Source organism: Pocillopora verrucosa, chromosome 5, assembly GCF_036669915.1.
Source record: "Pocillopora verrucosa isolate sample1 chromosome 5, ASM3666991v2, whole genome shotgun sequence".
NCBI classification, from domain to species: Eukaryota; Metazoa; Cnidaria; class Anthozoa; order Scleractinia; family Pocilloporidae; genus Pocillopora; species Pocillopora verrucosa.
In genome coordinates, this window is record NC_089316.1 from 17,962,745 (window position 1) to 17,988,099 (window position 25,355).

General features: G+C 37.8%; 2 protein-coding genes and 1 pseudogene across 5 annotated transcripts in view; 1 reads left to right on the top strand and 2 right to left on the bottom strand.

Annotated features, from left to right (window-relative positions):
• LOC131787159 (uromodulin-like) overlaps positions 1-25,355 on the bottom strand; it is a 240,513-nt gene that overhangs the window by 11,956 nt on the left and 203,202 nt on the right. The gene's annotated exons all lie outside the window — the stretch shown is intronic.
• LOC131787135 (uncharacterized) lies at positions 9,778-17,298 on the bottom strand (annotated as a pseudogene).
• LOC131787130 (germinal-center associated nuclear protein) overlaps positions 18,903-25,355 on the top strand; it is a 216,280-nt gene continuing 209,827 nt past the window's right edge. Inside the window, exons 1-4 of one of the 4 annotated variants that reach the window (XM_066167163.1) lie at positions 18,903-19,198; positions 19,426-19,546; positions 20,840-21,142; positions 23,951-24,747. In XM_066167163.1, coding sequence (XP_066023260.1) covers positions 19,172-19,198; positions 19,426-19,546; positions 20,840-21,142; positions 23,951-24,747 — 1,248 coding nt within the window. In that variant the 5' untranslated portion in view covers positions 18,903-19,171. The remainder of the gene's footprint in view (positions 19,199-19,425; positions 19,547-20,839; positions 21,143-23,950; positions 24,748-25,355) is intronic. The other 3 variants (XM_066167162.1, XM_066167160.1, XM_066167161.1) reach the window with 3 other exon arrangements.

Here is a 25,355-nt window from a genome sequence, read left to right on the forward strand (position 1 = left end):
GAATTTTCATATATCTAAATCTTCATTCACTCGGATGTTTATTTGTACCCAATTCATTGACCAGCTCCCAGTTGGCTTGTTAGCTCAATTGGTAGAGCGCTGCACCGGTATCGCAGAGGTCATGGGTTCAAATCCCGTACGGGCCTGAAATTTTTTTCAGGTCCTACTTACAACTACTAGTTTCAGTAGTGTTCTTAGCTGCGAGGATCTTCTAATTTCATCTTTCCACCGCAGTGCAAATATGTGAATTTTCATATATCTAAATCTTCATTCACTCGGATGTTTATTTGTACCCAATTCATTGACCAGCTCCCAGTTGGCTTGTTAGCTCAATTGGTAGAGCGCTGCACCGGTATCGCAGAGGTCATGGGTTCAAATCCCGTACGGGCCTGAATTTTTTTTCAGGTCCTACTTACAACTACTAGTTTCAGTAGTGTTCTTAGCTGCGAGGATCTTCTAATTTCATCTTTCCACCGCAGTGCAAATATGTGAATTTTCATATATCTAAATCTTCATTCACTCGGATGTTTATTTGTACCCAATTCATTGACCAGCTCCCAGTTGGCTTGTTAGCTCAATTGGTAGAGCGCTGCACCGGTATCGCAGAGGTCATGGGTTCAAATCCCGTACGGGCCTGAATTTTTTTCAGGTCCTACTTACAACTACTAGTTTCAGTAGTGTTCTTAGCTGCGAGGATCTTCTAATTTCATCTTTCCACCGCAGTGCAAATATGTGAATTTTCATATATCTAAATCTTCATTCACTCGGATGTTTATTTGTACCCAATTCATTGACCAGCTCCCAGTTGGCTTGTTAGCTCAATTGGTAGAGCGCTGCACCGGTATCGCAGAGGTCATGGGTTCAAATCCCGTACGGGCCTGAATTTTTTTCAGGTCCTACTTACAACTACTAGTTTCAGTAGTGTTCTTAGCTGCGAGGATCTTCTAATTTCACAATTCTAACATTTCTTTGACATAGTAACAATCTTTTCCAGGTGTCCCCTCCACCGAACGATCAGACCGGCTTACGATCAACAACAAGAAAGTATTGTATCTGGCACAAAGCTTACCATTAGCTTTTACGCCATGTACAATACTTTTAGCGTATATCCATTCTGTTTAACTTTCGTACTCTACCTTCGGTTTTCATGTCACAATGAGCCAACACAGGAGTGTCAGGTTTGATGAAATTCAGCCAGTATTTTCCGCTGACCGCTTGTCCACCTTCACTCGCCTTGATTTCTTTGCACGAGTCTGCAGACAGTTCGGGAATGGCACCGAGAATAGCTAGAAAGTAAGAAAATGAGAAAGTGAAGAAAAAACGTGATATCTCCCTCTCTAAAACAGTTAGCTATATCATTTTGCCTTAACGCTCACCTCTCTTCATATCTTTTCTGAAGTAATATCTCTCAGAGTTGGGTACAAAATCTTGAGGCTTGGCTTCCTTTGTTCGGTTACTCAGCTCACACTTGTCTTGTGTGAACACATAGTTAAAGCTTTGGCATGTGACGTCACGGTAACATTCCCGCAAACACACATCACCGAATGCTGCTCCAGTGATTGTTTTAAAAATGTGTTTTTGAAGCATCTTACCAAGGATGGAGACTTCGCGTGTATCACGGTGGTACTCAGCAACAACTGAGTGAGACAATACCAACATGAAGAGGAAAACTGGTAAATGAAAGAACTCTTGGATTCCCATTGTAGTTATATAATTTCACCTGAAATGAATCATAAAGTTTGAGAGCACAGTGATACAAATATGAGTATGTCCACAGAAAAACAGGAAATGCGATAACTTTAGAGGCACTTATTGTTTGGCTGTTTTTCAAGCTGTTTGACATATCACAGACACCCATGTCGAGCTATATATATATGTATATATATTTTTTTTATTCCTCCAATTCCTAGCTGCTTCACAGTTATGTAAATATAACGTGATATAACATAGTATAAATAATAAAGATTTACAAAGGAAAAAATGCGTAGAACAGAATTTACAACACATAAATTGAATTACCTTGTATATTGAAGGAGAGGAGAGAGGCAGATCTAGAAAACTAATATTGTGCCCCTTAAAGTTATGTATAACAAAGGACTTGAGATTTTTATGAAAAAAAGTAAAGGAAAAATGACAAAATAGCTCAGAAAATTATAAAAGGGATAATGTTTCATCAGTATTGAGCAAGGTACCAGCGCAAAAGTGCTTTTCTAAACATTTTTTTAGATAGTTTGTTTCTAATAGATTGCGGAATATCGTTCCAAAAGAAACTTCCAATAATGCTGGGGCAAAATCTCCTAAGATTAGTTCGAAATAAAGGTATTGCAACTTGATTGGATGATGCACCGCAGGTACTGTAGTTAAGTAGTTCAGATACTAATGAAGCAGGTATATAAGGATGTGTGGTGTGGAGTTATTGATTCCATTAAAGGAACATCATTTATAACACGAACCGCTTTGTTTTTTAACTTTACGATTTGAGACAATGGAGCGTTGTAATTATTTCCCCAAAGTGTACAAGCATAAGTAAGGTAAGGATAAATAAGAGAATAATACACACTAATAAGTGTTGCTTTGATACATAATGCTTCAACTTAACCATTATATTTATATTTGTAAAATCTCAGATTGTAGTCCCTAGAATATCTCTCCAGGGACAACAATCTCTCGTAGGTGTTATCGATCTCTTTTGCATACTTGGTGATATCGTTCTCGATTTGGTTGATTCTTGTGTTAGCTTCATGCAGTTGTCCTGTTAATACCTCCAGCTTTGTATCCAAAGATTCTTTCAGTTTTGAAATCGAGCTTTCATTTTTCTTGATTTGACTCTTAAGAGATTCAATGTCGCTTTGAATCTTGACTTGAGTTCCTTTCATTTCTTTCAGGTCGTCACTTATTGAACTCAACTGATGGCGTACAAAAGCCTCAAAATCTTCTTCCACCGTTTCCTTTTGTTTTTCTCTTTTTGAAGACATTGTTTGTTACTTGTTTGTTAAGTTTGTAAAAGAAAAAGTTAGATTTACGCGAGAAAAAGCAAGAAATTATTTCAAGTTGGCAGAGCCAGCAAAAAACGCGGACGGCTGACCGCGTCGAGCGATATGTCATGCATCCGACAAATTTAAAGCTTGGTGTAAAAAAGCAAGCGTGAGATATATGGCGCTAGTCGATAAGACATGGATACTTAACGGTGTCATAAAATAACAGACTCCTTTAACAATTAGCACACAGTTCGCCGCCCCTGACAACGCGTATTAAAAATTTCCCAAAATGATATCTTTGGTTTAGCTCTGTCCTATCATGGTGATAACATAGGGTACTTCTCTCATGCTATGAACTTGCCTGAGTGAGTATTGCAGTCTTCCTTCACTTTTAAAATCGATAAAGAAACCTTTGAAAACAAATCGACTATGAATTGTATTTGACTTGTATTGAATGAGGAACTTTACAGACCACAACATGCTTAAATGACGAAACTATGAAACGCGATGTTCTTTTTGAAACTTCTTCTAATGCCACCTGCAGACTTTCTTTGAAAACATTTAAGTTGAGATCCACGCAGAATTTCCGTTTTCTTGGAAATTCAAAACACGACATCGTTGTCGTAATGTTAGTAAATAGCAACGAAACTCTTCGTTTTATCTAAATAAAAACATTTTTTTAGAATTCTTTGGCTTTTCAAAACTCGTTTCTTATTATCCTTCGTTTGACGCAGCCATAACACTGTTCTTGTTAGGAATGGGGCAGAACTGTGAACGTGCTTTTCGTTAGATGATGACATTAAGGCTGAACGTATTTTGGTCCTTACGTCATGAACGAAAGCTAAATAATTTCCCGTCCAATCCGATCTAAAAAGCATTTTATAGTATGATTGCTGCTCTTTCTCTTGATTCCTCGTACTTGTTTATGCGCTATTGACCTCCTGTATTCATTTTTATATCAAAATGTGAGACCTCAGATAATTCTTCTGTCTCTAAATTTGGCTCTGTTTTTTTCACTTTGACAAGAGGCATCTCTCTACAATCACTTTTGTTGAGAGTTCTGTCTTTATCGTTTAGATTTTTTTCTTGCTCTTCAGTGCAGTCACTGCTGAGGCCTAAAAAACAAGGCTGATCTCAGAAAGGAGCGAGTTTATGAGATAAGTGAAGTTTTCATCATTATAGTCCAACATTATCAAACCAGCGGATGCCGGTGAAGCTTATTAGCATACTAATTAAAGTTGAAATTTTAAGAGCACAGAGATACAGATATGTGGCCGTCTACCGAAAAAGAGGGAATACGATAACTGCAGAGCCACCTATTGTTTGGCTTTGCTCCAAGCAGTATGACATATCGCACACACATGACGAACGATATGACACGCATACGATAAATTTAAAGCTTAATATGAAAAGGTGTGCATGAGATATGGCACGGATCGATTAAGACGCGAATATTGAAAACAGTTATATAGCGCGTTCGTCTACGGTTAAATAAAAAAAATTTTGCTTAGTTTTCCAAATAGTAATGTCAAAGCTTCTTAAAAGCAATTCCTCAAAGACAGATAATGCAAACTGGAAACAGACATCTAAATAATAAAGTAACTGAATTCTTTATGACCCATTCCCTAATGCATTAGTAGCTCTTTCTTCTGATCCAAATATTCATGCTATACTTTCAGAATAGCACACAATTCGCCGCCCCTGAAAACGCTCATGAACATTTCCCAAAATAATATTGTTAGTTTCGCTCTATGCTATCATGATGATAATGGACCATAAGCTACCTCCTTTCCTTTTCAAGATCGAAAGACTGATCGCTGGGAGAGAGATAACTTTGAAACTTAGCCTGCGTTGAAATTGGAACTTTATACGGGTCTAAACGTGATATCGTCGTTATAATGTAAATAAACGGCAGCGAAACTCTTCGTTATATTCTGAGAAAATATCTCGCAAAAAGTCGGACTTTCCAAACTCGTTTCTTTTCATCTTTCGTTATAATACAGCTATGTAAGTTTTCTTTTTGACTGTAAAGGAGGGTAAATTTTAGTCCCCAGATCATTATTTAGAGACCGAGAGTAGGTAAGATCCTTGTGGCATGATCAACAGAAAAATGTGGATTCAGTTCGGCTCGACCTGATTCAGCCAAAAGGTCCTATAAGAATTTTACTACATGAATGCAATTCTGTATCTTTGTTCCTTATAATTGTATTTTGCCCAAACCGACGAAGATCATAGTCCGATGTGTTAATAATTACTCGAGTGATTATGGATTGGTAATTTTTATGAACTAGTCTATGCACTATTTCCATATCAATATGTGAGACAGATAACGCAATCTAAAACTCGGATTCCATTTGCACTTTGACAAAAGGCACGCGCGGTTTTTTGGCAATCACATCTCTTAAATTTTTTATCCGTAAATCGTTTGTTTTTTTTTTCTTTCTTACTCTTTAGTGCAATCACTGATGGAACCTAGAAATCATGGCTCGTGTCAAAACGAAGCGTGCTCAAGAGTAAAGACAAGTGTGAGCTAGTGTATTGTCCAACATTATCAAACTAGCGGGTACAAAAGTTCTCTTAAAAGCGTATGAATAATTTAACAAGAGGAGATTCTGACATCAACGAATCATGTTTTGAAAGAAGAATCGGGCGCGAGAGCTTCACTTTTGATGATAGAGCCGTGAGTTAAGTCAGCTTTAAAGTCTGTAGCTCAGTAATACATTGCTAAACTGGCTTCTTTAGCATAACAAAGGACACTCATTCAAAACCATCCAAAATGAAGCTATAAGCTCCACTTCACGTAGTCTTCTTGTGATACATACTATATAAGATAAATTTTTTCGAAAGGACTTTGGTACTCACTCAAGAGTGTTCCTCATAACTGGCAACTTCTGGTCATCATCATTTCTTCCGTTGTGTGAGTCGAGTTTCTGTAAGTTAAATCAAACGCAAACTTCTAGCTAATTTTCAATGACGATAGACAAGTCCAAAATATCGGTTTAACTGCAATAGAACTGCAAGGCTTGTGAGTATTCTCTTCTCAGAAAATATCTAAGCCTAATCACCTGGTAATGTTTTGAGGCACGACCAGCCGTTTATTTTTCGCACATGATGTGGGAGGTTGACTGTCATGCAAATTAAAAATGGGGTAAGTTTCTAAAGAAACTGTTGTGCTGCGTCGGTACGAGATGTAACAGGGTAATTTAATGTAATCAACTAAGTTGATAACGTAAATTGGCTACCGCCGAGAGTTAAAAGGCTCCAAAGGCTGACGTTTCGAGCGTTAGCCCTTCGACAAACGCTTCGTTAGCAATTCGTCACAGCGATTCCAATCGCTCTGACGAAGGGCTAACGCTCGAAACGTCAGCCTCTACAGTCTTTAAACTCCTTACGGTAAACAATTTACGTTATCAACTCAGTTTATTACACTAAATTAACCTGTCATGCAAATTATTGACGTCGGGTCTCTCCGCCAAAATTAAGTTTCAAAAGAAACATAACAGGTATTGTCCTCGATGCATTTTAAATATTAACTTTTTGATTAACACTAGAAAATCCTCTATGTGAGACTTGGCGGATCAAAGTTTTGCAGAAAGTGGAAAAAGTTATCAATTTGTATGGAATGAAAATCGTTTTTTCCTCGATGGGGTCACTTTGGATCGCAACGTTTCGATCGATCGCATCTGACCACGTGCTTCCAGCGATCAAAGAACACAGCTGCAGTCGTATCCAGTCGACTTTATCACCTGAAAAAGGTTGCAGCACGCACGTTCGATTCACATCGTATTCAACTGTGTTCATCACGATTAATAACTACAACCTACTTACAACAGCAATAATTTGATACGTCTAAACGCGCTTATAATAGTTCACAATAATTTTCCGACTAGCTCTTTTCTCCTAAACTGACGGTTCAATGGCTGATAGCTATTAACAATGTTTTTGTTATCAACCACCTGCTGAAATGAGACACACTGCTTAGCTTTCTCTTCGTGTATCCGTACTATAATAAAGCACACTGTTTCAACCAGTCAGAGCACATGTTTTATCCAAACTCGCTTTGTAGAAAGCGGACGTTGGGACTTTATGTTTGTTCTCAGTCAAGCGAGGCAGCATTTAACGAATCAAGGGGTGTGATTTTTTCGCGTGTTAAGTTTTTTCTGGGCTTATGCATTCACGCTACGGTAAACAGTTAGCATTTGTATGGTAAATAGAAATCGAGCAAATGACGATAGTCTTCTACATGATTCAACGGCGTGGTAGGCTTCGGATGTTAATACCAGGTTACACATGCTCTCATCACCTTTGCATCGCACAGTGAGCCTCTAATTGAATACATCTTTCGTCAGTTTTAAGCAATATAAGGGAAAAAACGGTGACATCTCTTTATTTCAGATACGAAAGCTATAGTCGCCCCACCATCCACCTCACCCTGACTATTTGCATCCTAAAAAATCTACCAGAATCACCCCCACGGGGAGGATTTGTCTTATCATCAGTTTTGCCGATCGTTTGAATCTGCCGCTCGTATGATAATCGGAAATTTTGAAAAATCCCGCGTGTATTTTAAAGCTGTTTCCGCCATTGTTCCAAAATAGCCATATTCGGTCATTGTTAATCGTCAAACAAAGCCTGCTTAACTTTAGGCTGATCCGCTTTTCTTGATACGCTTTTAGCAATAGCTCTTTTTTCTTATATACATAGCCTTATCTAAATACAAAGACGGCTCTCACCCCTCCTCTCAATCAAATTCTGCCTGGAAAGTCACGGAAATATAGTGTTCCAACAGTGTTAACCTACTCCTACCTAAACATATCCATCAACCTGATTAATGGCGAAAAAAATTGATTAAAAAATATTTTCAACGACCGATGCCGGCAAAGCTGAATCAGTGATTTATTATGTCTTGTGGTCGTAATCAGGAGCTCCTGTCGTAATCTAGTATCACCTGAATATACTTCAATTTTCTCTCGATATCCTTTAGAGGCCAGCCGTCAACGAAGGGGGGGGGGGGGGTATAGGATTCTGGGGAGATCACATGGATGTCAATGGGAACAGAGGGGGTCAATCGTCTCCAACAAAGTGTAGAGAGGAGAGTATAAAAAATTGACTGCCAATGAAGGGTTGGGGGGGGGAGGTCGTAAGAATATCAGAGCCTTAGTGGGGAGATCAGTTTATCGTGACACAACCAAAATAATCAAAATAACAGAAAAAAATTAACCGTTAGTCGTAAAATGATGAAAATTTTTCCATTAATTAGCCGTAAAAGCCATCACCTCACTGAGACTAGGCCTGTCCCGATTGGAATCCTAAAATGCTGGAAAGTTGCTATTTCGAATAGTTGCTAAAAAAGGAAAGTTGTTAACTAAATTTCTTGATATTGTTATTTAAACATTAATTTGTATTTAAAAAGCTTTATTTTTCGTTCTTTACAATAAGTGCTAACATCAGTCACGACAAATAGCTTGAGACTAATGTCAGCTTTTTATGGGCGAAATTTGAGGATACTCTTATGTCTAACGAACAAAACACATGGTTCATTAGACATCATTTTAGCCAATGATCAAATGAAACATTAAACAAGAATGGAAATCGGCCGACGAACTGTTGTCAAGTGACAAGTCATGTGTTCAAAAGCCTTTTGATGAACATTCAAGAATTTCGCATAAATTGAAGTTTGCTATGAAATCGTTGACTTTTTCGTACTTAATATGAGATTTAACTGATTCTCTTTTCATGCGCTATTTCAGAGAGAGGAAACTCATTCAAATCCTGCTATCCACAAACTAATTAACTTTGATTTCCAGTATTACTATGTCAGTTTTGACGTACAAGTACAAGTTAAAACAAGTACCCACACAAGTACCAGTTAACCTCTTGTAGATATCGATTATTTTTCTTTTAAAGTACTAGTTCTCCTGCTGGTTGGTAAATTGCTAGAGTTGTAAGACGTTCGAAAAAAAATGGAGTTAGCAATAGCGCACAATATTCCATATATAACAAATATAGAAGCCCTGACTGTGCTCTGTTCTGTTGTAAGGCACGCAAAAAGCGGCAAGAGCAAGAAAGAACTGCGTGGAGAAACAGGAGACGTGGTCGTACTTCTTGATTTTTATGCGTGTTTTTATGCGCAGTAGAGGATGCGCAGAGCAATACTAAGGAAAAATAATTGAACGTGACTTTAGCGAGCCCCCGTAAAGAAAATAAACATTACAAAAAAATGGCCCAATCGTTTAGGTTTATTCTTCGCAGTGGGATGCATGGGTCACTCCCTTATACTTCACACTCGCACTGTTACGCTCCGCTGGTGTTATTTCATGATCGTGACTTAATAACTAAATGGAGGTTACTCTTCCTTAATTCCAAAAAGAGGAGAAGAATTAAGAGATTACGAAAACAGAAACAGCAAAGGAGATGGTAAATTGTTAGTCTGAAAACTTCGTATGTTAAAAGTGTTCTCAAAGGGCTAACAAAGAGTTAATTCTCCTGAGTACCGCAGTTTTGAGCGAGAGTGTATTAGCGCATTCTTTTTTCTCGTTCGGACGACAAAGAGAAAAACAAAGAAGGGCCCGCCTGAAAGATCCTTGCGGCTGAGGGACCAATCAGACAAATATTTTTTCTTGGATCTGTTTTCATCGATCAAAGCATTTAAAAAGGTTCGGTTTTATTCAAACCATATAGGTGTTAATAACTACTTGCGAATTAACTTGTGGAAGCGTACAGGGCACGAGCCAGGCTTTTACGAAACATTAATTTATTGAATAAAGTTTGTGATCGTGCGTTTAAATTTTAAACGGTCCGCAGGTAAAGCCAACTGTAATAGGTTTTACTAAGTCGAGCAAAACGAGTTAAAGAAGGAAGAGAGGAATATTTTAAGGGATTATTCGACCTGAAGATCAGCGTCCTTAATGGAGAACGTCCAGAATATCAGTTTTTCATTGCATATTCGATAATGGTCATATTATATATCTGATTATGGAACCCTCTTCTAAAAAAATCCACATACTGGCAAATAGCTGCTGCATGAAACTAGTTTGTTTTCAAGATAAAAAAAAGCGGGAGCAAGTAGGCGATTTTAGCCATATTCCTTATTGTTTCGCCTAATTTTCTTAGTGGAATGTTAAACCGGCAGGACATTTTAGTTTTGCGGTATTTTGCACTCTTAAGCCCTTTAGAGGAGGTTATCAAAATGTTCGATTTGTTTCTGCATCGCCTCCTCTAATTTATTTATTATGCTATACATATAGAGAATAATACATGGTTTTTCTCGAGGCCGGAAATCCCTGAGAACACCGCAGTTTAAGTAACAAAACAAATTATTAGACGACTGTACCTATTGTGAAGCGTTCCTTTTGTTTTACTCGGGACCAGTTCTGAAGTGCTTACTATTAAAAAAAGAACTTTCTATAAAAGGATAGTTAATAGATGGAACTCATTGGACAGTTCCCTTCAAATTATTAACTCTATGAAGGTTTTTGAACACACTCTTACAAGTAAACTTTTAAAAAGTTTTATCAAATCTCAGGATGTTAAGGGTTAGGGTGTTAAATATCATGATCCTAGACGGTGACCTTTTTAATACCTAGCCGGAGGAGGAGCATTCTTATCATCTCATACTGAAAAAAGGAACAAGGGATTTGAATGTACATAAAACTTCTGCAGTTACCACCACAACTACTTTTTCTAGTAATATAGAAAATCCGTTTTTGAAAAACAACTGTAATATTCAAGATATGTCTTGGAATCAGCCCAACAATTCTGTAATTTGCACAAGGCCATCATCATTCGAGTTCCCACCAGTCAAACTGGAACAATCTTGGCCATTACAGTACGAGCCTCCTCCACCTCCGGCTTGTTTCGCATGGGTACCGCTACCTCCCCCAGAGTACCCACCACCTCCGCCTGATGCACCATTATCCTCTGATCCACCTCCCCCACCACCAAACCCACCAACTGCTCCTGGTGGAGGGCCCCCGTTATTACCGCTATTCATACCTCCGGCTTGACCTCCGATCCAGCCTTCAGCGCGTGATCCACCTCTTTCCCCATCGGAGAAGCTTAGTCGGGTACAACCTTGACCAAACCAACCCGCTCCCACTCCTCCATGATAGCTAGCGCCCTCACTGTTGCATTCACCTGGCTGCCCACCTGTGCCTCCATTTCGAACTTGTGACGAAACCTGCCCTACACTACTGGTACCATTTGATTCCGCCTGACCATCCACACCATTATATCCACTCGATGCACCTCCTCCTCCTCCGGCAGCAAGCAACAGAACATCAGCTGTAGTGTAAACAAAACTTCCTCCCCCTCCTCCAGTGCCAGCATTGTCTTCCACGGACACTCCTAATTGAGCTGCTGTCATGTTAGTGCTTTGTCCGCCTTTAACCTCCACTGAATCTCCTCCTCTTTGTCCCACCACAATATTTAACACTGTTCCTTTATTCAGTCTGAACTTCCCTTCTTTAAACGCTCCCTTTCCACCATAATATGTTCCTGGATTGTCTCCATAATCGTATGAATGTGTTCCTCCCCGAGCGCCCCAGGCTTTGATGAGATAGCGGGTGGACCTTGGAACAGTGAACGTCTGTATACTGCCGAAGCGTCCTCTTCTACCATCGGTTTTGAGACTCACAGTACCTTCAAAAAGAAAAAAGTATTTACACCTGAAATATGCTATGAACGTGATACCTGTGAAACTTTTAGGGGAAAATGTCCACAAAAAATGTGAATTGAATTTGAAGCGTTGAAAATAACAAGTTAGTTAGTCTGTCTTAAAACCCAAATATCCAAATATCCAAACCCAAATGTCGGTAACAAGTTGTACCATCGCCAAAAAACCAGGTCTGCGGGAACAGTGATAAGAGCCTAAGATGTTCTCGCAATTGGCATAAATTGGACAAGATGATGGGAAAGCGTTGCATTCGTCAATATCTGTAAAATAGTAAAACATTGACAGCAGACTTATTCTTCTTAGTCTCCCTCAGGATCATTCAACAAATGCGCATCCTTCCCACAAAGGAAAGCCAAATTACTTTTTCTTCCTTCTATGAAAATTCTGCGGCCTTTAGATTGACGTATTTGTTTATTCCCCAGTATTTTGTCACCTTCAATTGAACAGGGAACCGAGAGAGCTGCACCCTTAGCAAACACTATTGCGAATAGGGTCAACACCTGGAAATTAAAGTGCAAGATGTTTGGGGTTTATAATGAAAGTTCCGCCGTATCGCTGATACGCATAATAAACTCTTTGCAACAGGATGAAATTAAAAAATATCTAATCAAAAGAAAACAACGCGAAGATTCCAGAACATTTGTACTGAATTTTTAAATTTAAATAAAGAATAAATTGTTGACGCGAAGTAATTTCAAATCTAATGAAGCAATGGTCGAAGAAAGCCGAGAGACATAACTCCTCGCAACGACATTTGCTTTATGAGAACTGTACGTTTTCTGCTAAAATTTCTTCTCACCTTTGCAGGTATGTCCATCTCCAGAAAAATCGGATCTGCAAGAGCAGCGATACGATCCCAATGTGTTTTTGCAGTCAGCGTTCACATCACAAACACTAACGGAGGTATTACATTCGTCAGCATCTGTATATGAATATCCAAATCGTTTAGAGTGACAATATACATTGATCACGAAGCACAATTTTAAGCAAATTGATGTTCAGATCCTCTTTTATCAAATTAGTCACTTTTTAAAAAAAATCAAGGAGTGTGTGTTTCAAACAGCTTTATCGAGCAGGCTCTCCAAGAGTTTCTATGTATATCATTCCCATAACATATTGAATCGTTGCTTGGTGTTGAGAATAAAAGCAAAGCATAAACAACGAGTTCACCTTACTTAGTAGGATGCAAATGAGTCAATAGTTATCAAATTCTACTTTGAAAAAAATAGATTCCAGCCTATGGATATGCAATTCTTGCCGTTATCTGTTGTCGTACATGGATTGAAACATGAATTATATAAATAAGATAAAAGATAAGATAGAAAAAAAACCCGCCATGTTTCGAAATGCGCGGGCGTTTCTTCGTGGGTGATGTGACTTGGTTTTAGTTTAGCAGGTAATTTAGTGTTATTATTAGTCTTTATTAGTCTTTATTCATTTGGTTTTAGTTTAATTCAGTTTCCTGCTGTTAGATTAAAAGCCAGCCATCTGCTCTGTTAGGGCTGAAAGAAAAGTTCCTTGCTGCTTCATAACTAGTTTCCAAGGAACAAATCTTAAACGATTACGAACATCTCTAAATTTTCTTTGACATGGTAGCAATCTTTTCCAAGTGTTCCTTCCAAACGATCAGACTTACGATCAACAACAAGAAAGAATTGTACTTGACAGAAAAGCTGATTATTAGCTTTTATGCAAGGTACAGTACTTTTTAGTGTAAATCCATTCTGTTTAACTGTCCTACTCTACCTTCGGTTTTCATGTCACAATGAGCCAACACGGGAGTGTCAGGTTTGATGAAATTCAGCCAGTACTTTCCGCTGACCGCTTGTCCACCTTCACTGGCCTTGATTTCCTTGCACGAGTCTGCAGAAAGCTCGGGAATGGCACCGAGAATAGCTAGAATAGAAAATAAGAAAACGAGAAAGTGAAGAAAAAAGGCCATATCTCCCTCTCTATAGCAGTTAGCCGAATCATTTTGCCTTGATGCTTACCTCTCTTCCTATATCGTCTGAAGTAATATCTCTCAGAGTTGGGTACAAAATCTTCAGGCCTGGCTTCCTTTGTGCGGTTACTCAGCTCACACTTGTCTTGGGTGAACACATAGTTAAAGCTTTGGCATCTGACGTCACGATAACATTCCCGCAAACACACATCACCGAGTGCTGCTCCAGTGATTGTTTTAAAAATGTGTTTTTGAAGCATCTTACCAAAGATGGAGACTTCCCGTGTATCACAGTGGTACTGAGCAACAACTGAATGAAACAATACCAACATGAAGAGGAAAACTGGTAAATGAAAGAACTCTTGGACTCCCATTGTAGTTATATAATCTCATCTGAAATGAAATCATAAAGTTTGAGAGCACAAATATGAGGATATCCACAGAAAAACAGGAAATACGATAACTGCAGAGGCACTTATTGTTCGGCTGTTTTCCAAGCAGTATGACATATCGCAAACACACATGACGAGCGATATGTCATGCATGCGACAAATAAATTTGGTGTGAAAAAGCAAGCGTGAGATACGGCAAGAGTCGATAAGACACGGGTACTATAAAAGTCCCATTGCACGTTTGTCTATGGCTTAATCAAAAGTTTTACTTATTTTCTTCCAATACGAAGTTTTCAAAGCTTTTTGAATGCAATTCCTCAAAGGCAGAAGTAGTTTGTACTAAGTACAGCGAACGGTCGTCGTCCCGATACATGCAAAAAAAAAAACCGACATCTAAAAACTAAGTAACATACTCCTCTAAGACTCATTCTCTAACGTATTAGCCATTCTTTCTCCTGATCCAAGCATTCACGCTATACTTTTAAAATAGCACACAGTTCACCGCCCCTGACAACGCGTATTAAAAATTTCCCAAAATGATATCTTTGGTTTAGTTCTATGCTATCATGATGATAACAGAACCATAAGGTACTTCTACTATGCTATGCTACTTACTGAGTGAGTATCGCAGTCTTCCTTCAATTTTCAAAATCGACAAAGAGATCTTTGGAAACAAATTGACTTTAAATTGAACTTGACTTACATTGAAAGAGGAACTTTACGGACCCCAACATGCCTAAATGATGAAACTATGAAACACAATGCTCTTTTTGAAACTTCTTTTAATACCACCTGCAGACTTCCTTTGAAAACATTCTGGCTGAGATCCTCGCAGAATTTCCGTCTTCTTGGAAATTCAAAATACGACATCGTTGTCATAATGTAAGTAAATAGCAACGAAACTCTTTGTTTTATCTAAAATAAAAACATTTTTTGAGAATTCTTTGGTTATTCTAAACTCTCTTCTTATAATCGTTCGTTTGACGCAGCTATAATATTGTTCTTATTAGGAATAGGGCAGAACTGTGAACGTGTCCTTACGTCATGAACGAAAGCTAAATAATTTCCCGTCCAACCCGACCTAAAAGTATTTTATAGTATGATTGCTGCTTTTTCTCTTGATTCCTCATACTTGTTTATGCGCTAGTAGTGTTATTGACCTCCTATGTTCATTTTTATATCAGAATGTGAGACCTCAAATAATTTTTGTCTCTAAATTTCACTTTGACAAGAGGCAACTCTTTGCAATCACTTTTCTTGAGAGTTCTGTCTTTATGTTTTAGATTTTTTTTCTTGCTCTTCAGTGCAGTCGCTGCTGAAACCTAAAAACCATGGCTGATCTCAGAAAGGAGCGAGTTTAAGAGATAACTGAAGTTTTTATCATTACAGTCCAACATTATCAAACCAGCGGGCGCCGGTGAAGCTTATTAGCATCCTAATTAGAGTTGAAATTTTGAAAACACAGTGATACAAATATGTGGCCGTCTACAGAACACCAGGGAATACGATAACTGCAGAGCCACTTATTATTTGGCTTTATTCCAAGTGGTATGACATATCGCACTCACACGACAAGCCATATGACATGCCTACGACAAATTTAAAGCTTGATGTGAAAAGGCGTGCATGAGATATGGCACGGGTCCATAAGACACGGAAATAGAAGTGTCAGAGCTTCTTAAATGCAATTCCTCATGGCAGAAACAGTTTTTACTTAGTACAAAGAAAGGTCGTCGTCCCAAGGCACGCAAACTGTAAACAGACATCTAAATAACAAAGGAACCGAATTCTTTAAGACCCATTCCCTAATGTATTAGTAGCTCTTTCTTCTGATTCAAACATTCACGCTATACTTTTAAAATAGCACACAGTTCGCCGCCCCTGAAAACGCTGATAAAAAATTTCCCAAAATGATATTGTTGGTTTTGCTTCATCTTATCATAATGATAACAAACCATAAGGTACTTCTACTGTGCTGTGAACTTGCCTAAATGAGTATCGCAGTCTTCCTTTCCTTTTCAAGATCGAAAAACTGATCGTTGGGAGAGAAATGACTTTGAAGCTAAGCCTGCGTTGAAATTGGAACTTTATACGGGCCAGAACGTGCGCAAGTGGTGTCATTATGTAACAGGATGCTTTATCTCAAACGTTTTAATGCCACCAGCGGACTTTCCAAGACCTATTTTGGCCGAAAGTCAAAACATGATATCGTCTTTAATTATTATAAATGTAAATAAACGGCAGCGAAACTCTTAGTTATATATTCTGAGAAAATATCACGGAAAAAATCGGACTTTCATAACTCGTTTCTTTTCATCTGTCACTATGATACAGCTATGAAAGTTTTCTTTTTGACCGCAAAGGAGGGCAAATTTTGCTACCCAGGTCATTATTTAGAGTCCGAGAGTGGGTAGATCCTTGGGGCATGATCGACAGAAAAATGAGAATTCAGTTCGGCTCGACCTGATTTAGCCAAAAAGTCCTATAGGTATTTTACTACATGAATTCAATTCTTTATCTTTGTTCCTTATTTATGCATTTTGCCCAAACCGATGAAGATCATAGTCTGATGTATTGGTAATTACTTGGGTGATTAGGGTTGGTAATTTTTATGAACTACTATTTCCATATTAAAATGTGAGACAGATAGGGCAATCTAAAAACCTGGATTCGATTTCCACTTTGACAAAAGGCACGCGCGGTTTTTTGCAGCACATTTCTTGAGAGTTTTGCCGTAAATCTTTTGCTTTTTTTTTCTTTTCTTACTCTTAAGTGCAATCACTGATGGAACCTAAAAATCATGGCTCGTAACAAAACGTAGCGTGCTCAAGAGTAAAGTCAAGTGTGAGCTAGTGTATAGTCCAAAATTATCAAACTAGCGGGTGCAACACTTCTCTCAAAAGTGTATGAATAATTTAACAAAAGGAGGTTCTGACATCAGCGAATCATGTTTTGAAAGAAAAATCGCGTATGAGAGCGTCACTTTTTCATGATAGAAACGTGAGTTAAATCAGGCTTTAAGTCTGTAGTTCATTAATACATTGCTAAACTGGCTTCTTTAGAATATCCCTTGAAATAATTTGACTTGGCCTCCTGAAGAAAGCCTCCGTGGTCAGCCACATAACAAAGAACCAACTAATTTAAAACCATCCAAGATGAAGCCATAGGCTCAACTTCTCATAGTCTTCTTGTGATACATATTAAATAAAATTAATCTTTTAGAAAGAACTTTTGTACTTACCCAAGACCGTTCCCCATAACTGGCAACTTCAGGTCATCATCGTTTTTTCCGTTGTGTGAGTCGAGTTTCTGTCAGCTGAATTAAACGCAAACTTCTAGCTAATTTTTTTAGTTGATTACACTAAATTATACTGTCATGCAAATTATTGACGTCTGGTCTCTCCGCCAAAATTAAGTCGCAGTATGAATTTTTAGTAAAGTAAAACAGACACAGCAGGTATTTTCTTCAATGCATATTAAATAACTACTTTTTGATCAACACCAGAGAATCCTCTATGTGAGACTAAGTGGATCAAAGTTTTGCAGAAAGTGGAAAAAATAATAAATTTGCATATAATTAAAATCTTTTTTTTCCACGATGGGGTAGCTTTGGATCGCGACGTCTCGATCGATCGATCGATCGATCGATAGCATCTGACCGCATGGTTTTTCCGCACGGTCAAAGAACACAACTGCAGGCGTATCCATTCGACCTTATCACCTGAAGAAGGATTGTAGCATACACATTCGATCCACATCGTATACAACTGTGTTCATCACGATTAATAACTGCAACTTATATACAACCATAATAATTTGTTTCGTTTAATTAAACGCGTGCATAATAGTTCACAACAATTTTCCGATTAGCTGTTTCCTCCTACAGGGATGGTTCAATAGCTGATAGCTAATAACAATGTTTTTGTTATCAACCACCCGCTTCAGACTACCCCGTGGGTTTTTCGCGATGTGTTAAGGAAATATTCTAGACTAAAGGAGAGCATATAAATTGTGATAAGTATCGAGGAAGTTCAAATATCTTGTCAGAAAGAAAATCTAAAAACTACGCCATCGATGTTTATTTCCTGTCGTTTTTTAAATGTAAACGTAACGGTTTTCCCTATTGCAGTCTGGTACTTGGGTTTTTTTTGCGTTTTTCTGAGACCAACGATTCCAAATTTGAATTTTGGATGAACCCGAAGAAATTTTGGAGCGGAAATGAGACACACTGCTGAGGTTTCTCTCCGTTTATCCGTACTATTATAAAGTACATAGTTTCAACTAGTCAGAGCACAAGTTTCATCTAAACTTTGAGCAAAAAAAGACTTTTTCCGTATTTACGTAGCCTTATCTAAATACAAAGTCGGCTGGCGAACCCAGGACAAATCTCCCATCCCTCCCCCCCTAATCAAATTATGGCTGAAAAGTCTAGGAAATAAAATTTTCTAACAGTGTTTACAAACTCCCACCCAAACAAACCAATCAACCTGATTAATGAGGAAAAAATGATAAAAAAGTGTTTTTAACGACCGATAACGGCCAAGCCGAGTATGTGGTTTATTACGTCCGCTGGTCGTAATCCAGTATCACCTGAATATACTTAGCCCCTCCGCGTCCGAGCGATAGCCTATCGCCAATCGCTCTGACGAAGGGCTGACGCTCGAAACGTTAGCTTTGCTACTCTTTTGTGGTGGCCAATTTACGTTACTAAATTATAAACTGGCGCGGAGCAGTTTCAATAATTGAAAATATATTTTCACCCACGAAGAGCATGAAATATGGCGCCATATTTTTTGAAGCTCTCCCCCACCCCCCCCCCCCCCCCGAGTGGGGAAAAGTTTTTGTGTGGTGGAAAATGAGTTACATTTGTTTAGTGTAAAGTATTATTTTATCGTCAAAGGCTTCGCTTCAACCGTCGTCAAGGCTTTGGGTATGTCTTCAACGGCCCTTTGAAACGGTCTCCATAACAGGCGCTCCGTGAAATTCCCTGCAGCTTTCATGAAGTCTTCAGTGAACGAGAGGTTACTTTCCCACTGGCGGGCGCCTTCCCTCCATTCGAGACATTGTTTAGCAGACATCGTCGATCTTGTTTGTTTGGTCGTAGTTGGTTGATCTCACAGCGTCATAAGCTGTCGGCGGAACCACTGGAATAGGAAATCGATCCTGTGAACTTCTTTTTTCAAGCATGTCGAGTCAGATTCGACTGAAGAAGGTGAGAATTGAAACTGAACGTTCTAATGGACTCCTTATTCTCGTATATACCTCTGTACTTTGTCTTTAAAAGCGGATATTTCTTAAAACAGTAAGATGATACCAGATACAGCACGAGATAAAGCACGAGATCCAGCAACCGTTTTTTTTTTTAGATTTAATTCTCCTTCTCTTCTGGAAAAGTTTAATGATTTGCTACCTTAATGCATGTAAATGTACTTCTTACAGAAAAGAGAAGCTGTTCGTAGGCTTTCACAGGGTTCTGGAGCTCCTGGTTACCCTCGCGATCATCGTTCTGCCTTGTCATTACAAGCTCCTGGGCAGCCACTTCAGAGAAGAAAATTTCCAGGTACAGAGATATTTTACTTCATACATACGCACAAGTGTATGTAGGTACATATTCTGTTTAATAACAACACAAAGCTGCATACAAAGAGTGCATATGCGGTATGTACCGCTAATTGTAATAATGAACCTCCTAGTGATTATTTAGTGACAAAGATAGTATTGCCTAATTAACTCAAATTAAATTGCTGCTGATGTGACCTTCTGACTCGTACTACTGCGTACAAAGCTGCATACAAAGAGTACATATGCCGTATGTACCACTAATTGAAATAATGAACCTCCTAGTGATTATCTAGTGACAAAGATATTATTGCCTAATTAACTCAAATGAAGTAACTGTTGATGTGTCCTTCTGACTCATACTACTGTATCTGTCTTTGTAAAATCTTTACTACTTGTTAATCATGCAAGATAAACACACACAAGTCTCTTTTGATTTTGTATGAAGAGTTACCAAAGCCAGTGGCTTGGGATAGCTCAAGCTAAAGATAAGATGGGTGGGTAGTTTATAGTAAAATCCTAAAAAACTACATGTATTACAACAATCATTTAGAGCAAAGCAAAATAATTAAACAGAACAAGATGATGGATCATGAAAAAGTCAACCTAGAGTATGGTGATAGCCAAAACAAATTTATTTTTATCAAAAGAATTATTTTTTGAAGTAGAGATATCTCATTAGAAGGAGTGGCAGCATGTGTTATAGTTTTGTTACACTGTATCGAAATGCGTGACTGGCTGTAACATTAATGTACCTCAGTTTTATGCACATTGTCTAGGGTTAAACATTTTTGAAAGCATTCCTGTCCTAGAGTAGCCAGAGTCTGTTTCTCAGATCTTACAGCTGGACATCTTGTTCGAATTCTTTGAATACTATCCATGTGCTGTGGTTTTTAACAAGTTACTTTCTTTTGATGAACCAATAATTATTGTCCAAATTTTAACCCAACTTGGATGCAATTTAGGGTTGAATTTGGGAATTTTTTACGAAAGTGGGGAAGAGGGTGCAAACTTTGATGTTAAAACACAGAATAAATTTTTTTTACATCAGAGGCTAATCAAGCTAAGAAATACATGTATTTTGAGATGAGTAAATTTTGAACACTTCAAACTGAGTAATGCGCAACACTGTCATTTCAAGAATTTTGGTCCCAGACAAGTTATTAAAATACGTATACCTTCTGGATGGAGAGAATCCTCCTTTCAGGCAATTACAAGCCCTTTGTAGAATGAGGCACGGCTACATGAATATTCAAATAAAAAAATTCACTGTGTATCTAATTGCTTTCTTTAGGTCAGCACGAGACAAAGAGACAGCATCCAAGTGTGCCAGGTCAAAGACCAGCTAAGAGAAGCTATGTTAGTCCACTTGACCACAATCCTGCCACAAGTGATAATGCTGAAGCAAAGCAGATCAAACATACTGAGACAGTAAATTTTGGTTTTGTTGCTACAGCTGCTTCAATGATTACTCCCTCATCTCAATCTATATCTCAGTCTACAATTGCTAAGCCTGATACTTCTTCAGCAGTTTTAGCCAAACCAGTTTTCAGCTCAGGATTTTCAGCATCGGTATCAAATTTTCAACAAAATGCAGGTAAATGATTTATTTAACCCTTTCACTCCCACATGTGATCAAGACAGAATTTCTCCTTACAATATCAATACAATATCAAGCAGGCAGGTGATGAGAATAGAGAAGAATATCAATCATGGGATTATTAGTTGATCCAATACCAAATTCTCTGAACTAACATCATAAGAATTATATGGCAGATAGTAAAGAGAATTACTAATTAGATCTTGTGAGTGAAAGGGTTAACCCTATTCCAGTCCCTTTTACTCTACATAAGATAATTATAATTCAGGGTTTGAAAGAGAGGAACCCTTTTCCCTCAGTTCTTCTCCTCTTTTTTATTTGTGAGGATGAAATCCAAGCCCCAGCCTATTTAAATCTTAACCTTTAACCCTTTAACCCCTTTGAGTGACCAGCATCTAAATTCTCCTTAATATAATACGGCTGAATTGAACATTAAGATCATGAGAATACAGAAAAAGATCACCAAGCTAAGAAGCTGTGATTGTTAAATGAATTCTCCTTGTCGGTACCAAAGTAAATGTAAAGAGAAGAGTATAGAGAAAATGGACACTGGTGTCAGGGTGTAAAGGGTTAACTTGTAATAGTGATCAGCATTTAATTTCTCCCCACAATATCACCCCAGAATCAAACATTGAGGTCCTAAGAATCAAGGAAATGATCACCAACTTAGGAAGCTCTTGATTGTGAAACACAATTCTTTTTATTTCCAACAAAGTTTGTAAGGATGTCAATCTATTATGAAATGTATAGAGAACAGTATGGAGAATATGCATCCTGATGTTAGGGTGTCAAGAGTTAACCCTTTAACTTCCAAGATCTCATTTAGTAATTCTCCTTACTGTCTGCCATATAGTTCTTGTGATGTTAGTTTGGAGAATTTGGTAATGGATCAACTAATCATCCCCTAATTAAGATTTTTTCTTTTTTCTCATCACCTGTCTGCTTGATAATGTATTAATATTGTAAGGAGAAGTTCTGTCTTGGTCACTCATGGGAGTTGAAGGGTTAAGGTCACAACCTAACATAACAAAATGTAACAAAATAAAAATATTTTACTTTATAAAATAATTCAAATAGTGTGTGCGCTCTGATTGGCCATAAAACCATTTGACATGAGCATACAATATCAATACAATATCATGTAGACAAGTGATGAGAATAAGGAAAAATATAAATTGTGGGATTACTATTTGATATGATACCAATTCTCCAAACTAATATATATGATATATATACAATATGAGAATCATTTGGTAGACAGTAAGGAGAATTACTTATGAGATCTTGGGAGTTAAAGGGTTAATTATGTGGTTAATTGATCTTGTATTAAGTGACCAGCATAGGAGGCTTGTAATTCTAAAAAGATTGAATTTTCCCTTAAATTCATGCCATGTGGCATTGAGGTTTTGTAAGTTTTTATATTTCGGTTTTTGATATTTTCTGTTCTGCAGGAATAAATAGTTAATTCCAGCCAGAAGCAGTTTTTCTTATTTTCAATTCAGATTGTAGAACACAAACAAGGAAACTAATTTGATACTTTTAAATTTTTTTAACATGTTGGGTTATACAATGGTAAGTGACACAGTTGTTGTTCATAGATGCAAATTTGGAGTGAGTCCAGTGAATGAGTTGCTGGTAATCAAATTGGTGTGTCTGTACAAAGTTTCCTGGGATCGCAGGGAGGCAAACATTGCAAGTTGCTTGTGGGAAATATCTGGTGAACGATTATTTTGACATCCCAAAAAAAACCATTTTGGAGAAATCTTCTTTCCCTGATATCCATCTGCAAACACAAGAATCTTATTATTGGTAACTCATTCATTTTAAAGAACACAACTTGACACTTATTTCATATTCTGCATTCTTCACTACATTAGAGGTACTAAAATGTTTGCAGCATTTAATTACCATTATAGCAAGATCTTTTTTCTCAATTGGAACTGGTTTTTGCAGGTTGTGGACATCCAGCAAAATTAACCAAAAAAATTTGTTAAATGTTACATTGGGTTATAGATTATTAAAAAATTGTGAGTGTGGGCAGATAGTGAGTATCATTTCTATACTGCATGTGTGCAGTAGCATGCGAGTCCAAAATGAGTCATTTAGCTCTTTAACTCCCAGACCAAATTTGTAATTCTCCTTACTGTCAACCATACAATTCTTATATGTTAAGTTCAGAGAATTTAGTATTGGATCAACTAATTATCCCTATATTGATATTTTTCTTTATTCTCATCACTTATCTGGTTGATATTGTATTCATATTGTAAGGAAAATTTCTGTCTTGGTCACTTATGGGAGTTAAAGGGTTAACCACCATTTAGAATTTAAACTAAATGTATCTTCTACATGTATGCACATTGTGTAGTACAGTCTATGAGACAGGGAACTGATTTTTATTGAAACCTTGAGTTGAGACTACCACAAATGTTCTTCATGTACTGGTCTACATGTATAGCACTACCCTTTAACCCCTAAGAGCTACCAGAACCTAATTCTCCCAAACAATATCACCTCAGAACCAAACATTAGGTTCGCATGAATGAAGGAAATGATTACCAACAAAAGTAGCTCTTGATTGTTAACCAAATCCTCCTTGTATGTAAATATATATAAATATATATAACATATATATAATATATATAACATATGTATCAAGTATATATATGAAATATATAGAGAGCAGTGTGGAGAATACACATTTACTGATGTTAGGGTGTAAAGTGTTGAACATTCATGTAAATGTAAAATTGACAAAAATTATTTTTTTCAAGACTGATGTTTTTTTTCTTTGCATAATTACAGTTCAGTCTTCAGGGGAAGCTAGTACCTCCATCATATCTACAGCTAGTAGTGGTTTTGCAACAGGATTTGGCATGAGTCAAACTAATGCAGATGCTTTTGCAACCTCATCTGGAAATGTTTTTGTGCAAAGCTCTCAACCAGCAGCATCTTTGTTTGGGCAATCACAGACCTCAAACCCTGTCTCCAGCTCAGGCTTTCAAAGTAACAATTCATTGGCTTTGGGTTCATCATCAGCAAACACCAGCTCAAGTATTCTTTCTAATCTTTCTGCTTCTGTAAAGGAGCCATCATCTGGTAACTTAACATTCAGTGGTTTTAAAAACTTAGGACCTTCTTCTTCAGCAGAAGTCTCATCAAGTAGTGTTTTTGGCACCAAAAGTGGAAGTGAAACAGTGAAAATCAGTGATTCAACTTCTTTAACTTTTGGAGCATTGGCTGCTCCATCTCTCCAGGTTAAATCTACTGCAGTCTCAAAACCTCTATTTGCAGTAGCATCTCCGGCCAAGTCAAATACATTTGGTGTGGCTGCTATAGTTAAACCACAGACAAGAATTTTTGGTCAGTCCTTAAATGCAGGAAAAGGGCAACAGCTGGCAAAGGAAAACAAGGAAAAAGTTACAGAAGATAAATTGCAAACTGTGGATATTTCCCTTCTGAAGACATTGGTAATCAGGGATATTCCTGAGTCTTTCAACAAGAATGCATGGCTGAAGAGGTTCTATTCACAATTTGGAGTGGTTTCAAAGGTCCTGTGCAGTGCAGTCAAGAGGAATGCAACTGTGACATTTACAACTCATGTAAGTATGTGGTACAGTGTACACTTTATTTGTCATAAGGCAGTCGGCAAGAGCTGGTAGAGAGCTAAATGGTTAGCTACAATGAGAGGAAAAAGTAGTTGGCATCATGCTCTCCTTTGTAGGTGATTGACTTAGAAAGGGGAGTTGACCTCCACTCAACATAGCAAAACAGAAATCTTGTACTTCATCTCTTATAACTTACAGTACCGCTCGCGTATACGTTAACTGCGCATACAAATTTAATGCGCTCCGACGCAAGGTAGTCAGACCCGTATATACGATTTTTTTGCGTGCACGGTCGAAAAAATGCGCGGTTCACGTGTTTTTGTTATTCAGTGCTATAAGTTTCTTTTGTATTTCATTGTTGTATGAAACAAAAGTCTTCAAGGCTTGAAAAAGCGGCGAGAAGGCAACGGAAAATTTACACAGTGAAAAAAAGCTATCATGTTACACTCGCGCAAGTCGCGTCGCTTCGCGAATTTTTCGCATAACGAGCAGTAGCAGTAGATTTGCTTGATTTGAGTTGTTGATGAATCAGCTGGGGAAGGAAAATGTCACTTACTTGAGGCATCCAAACACGAGTTTCACTGAGCAAGTAACGAAAAAAT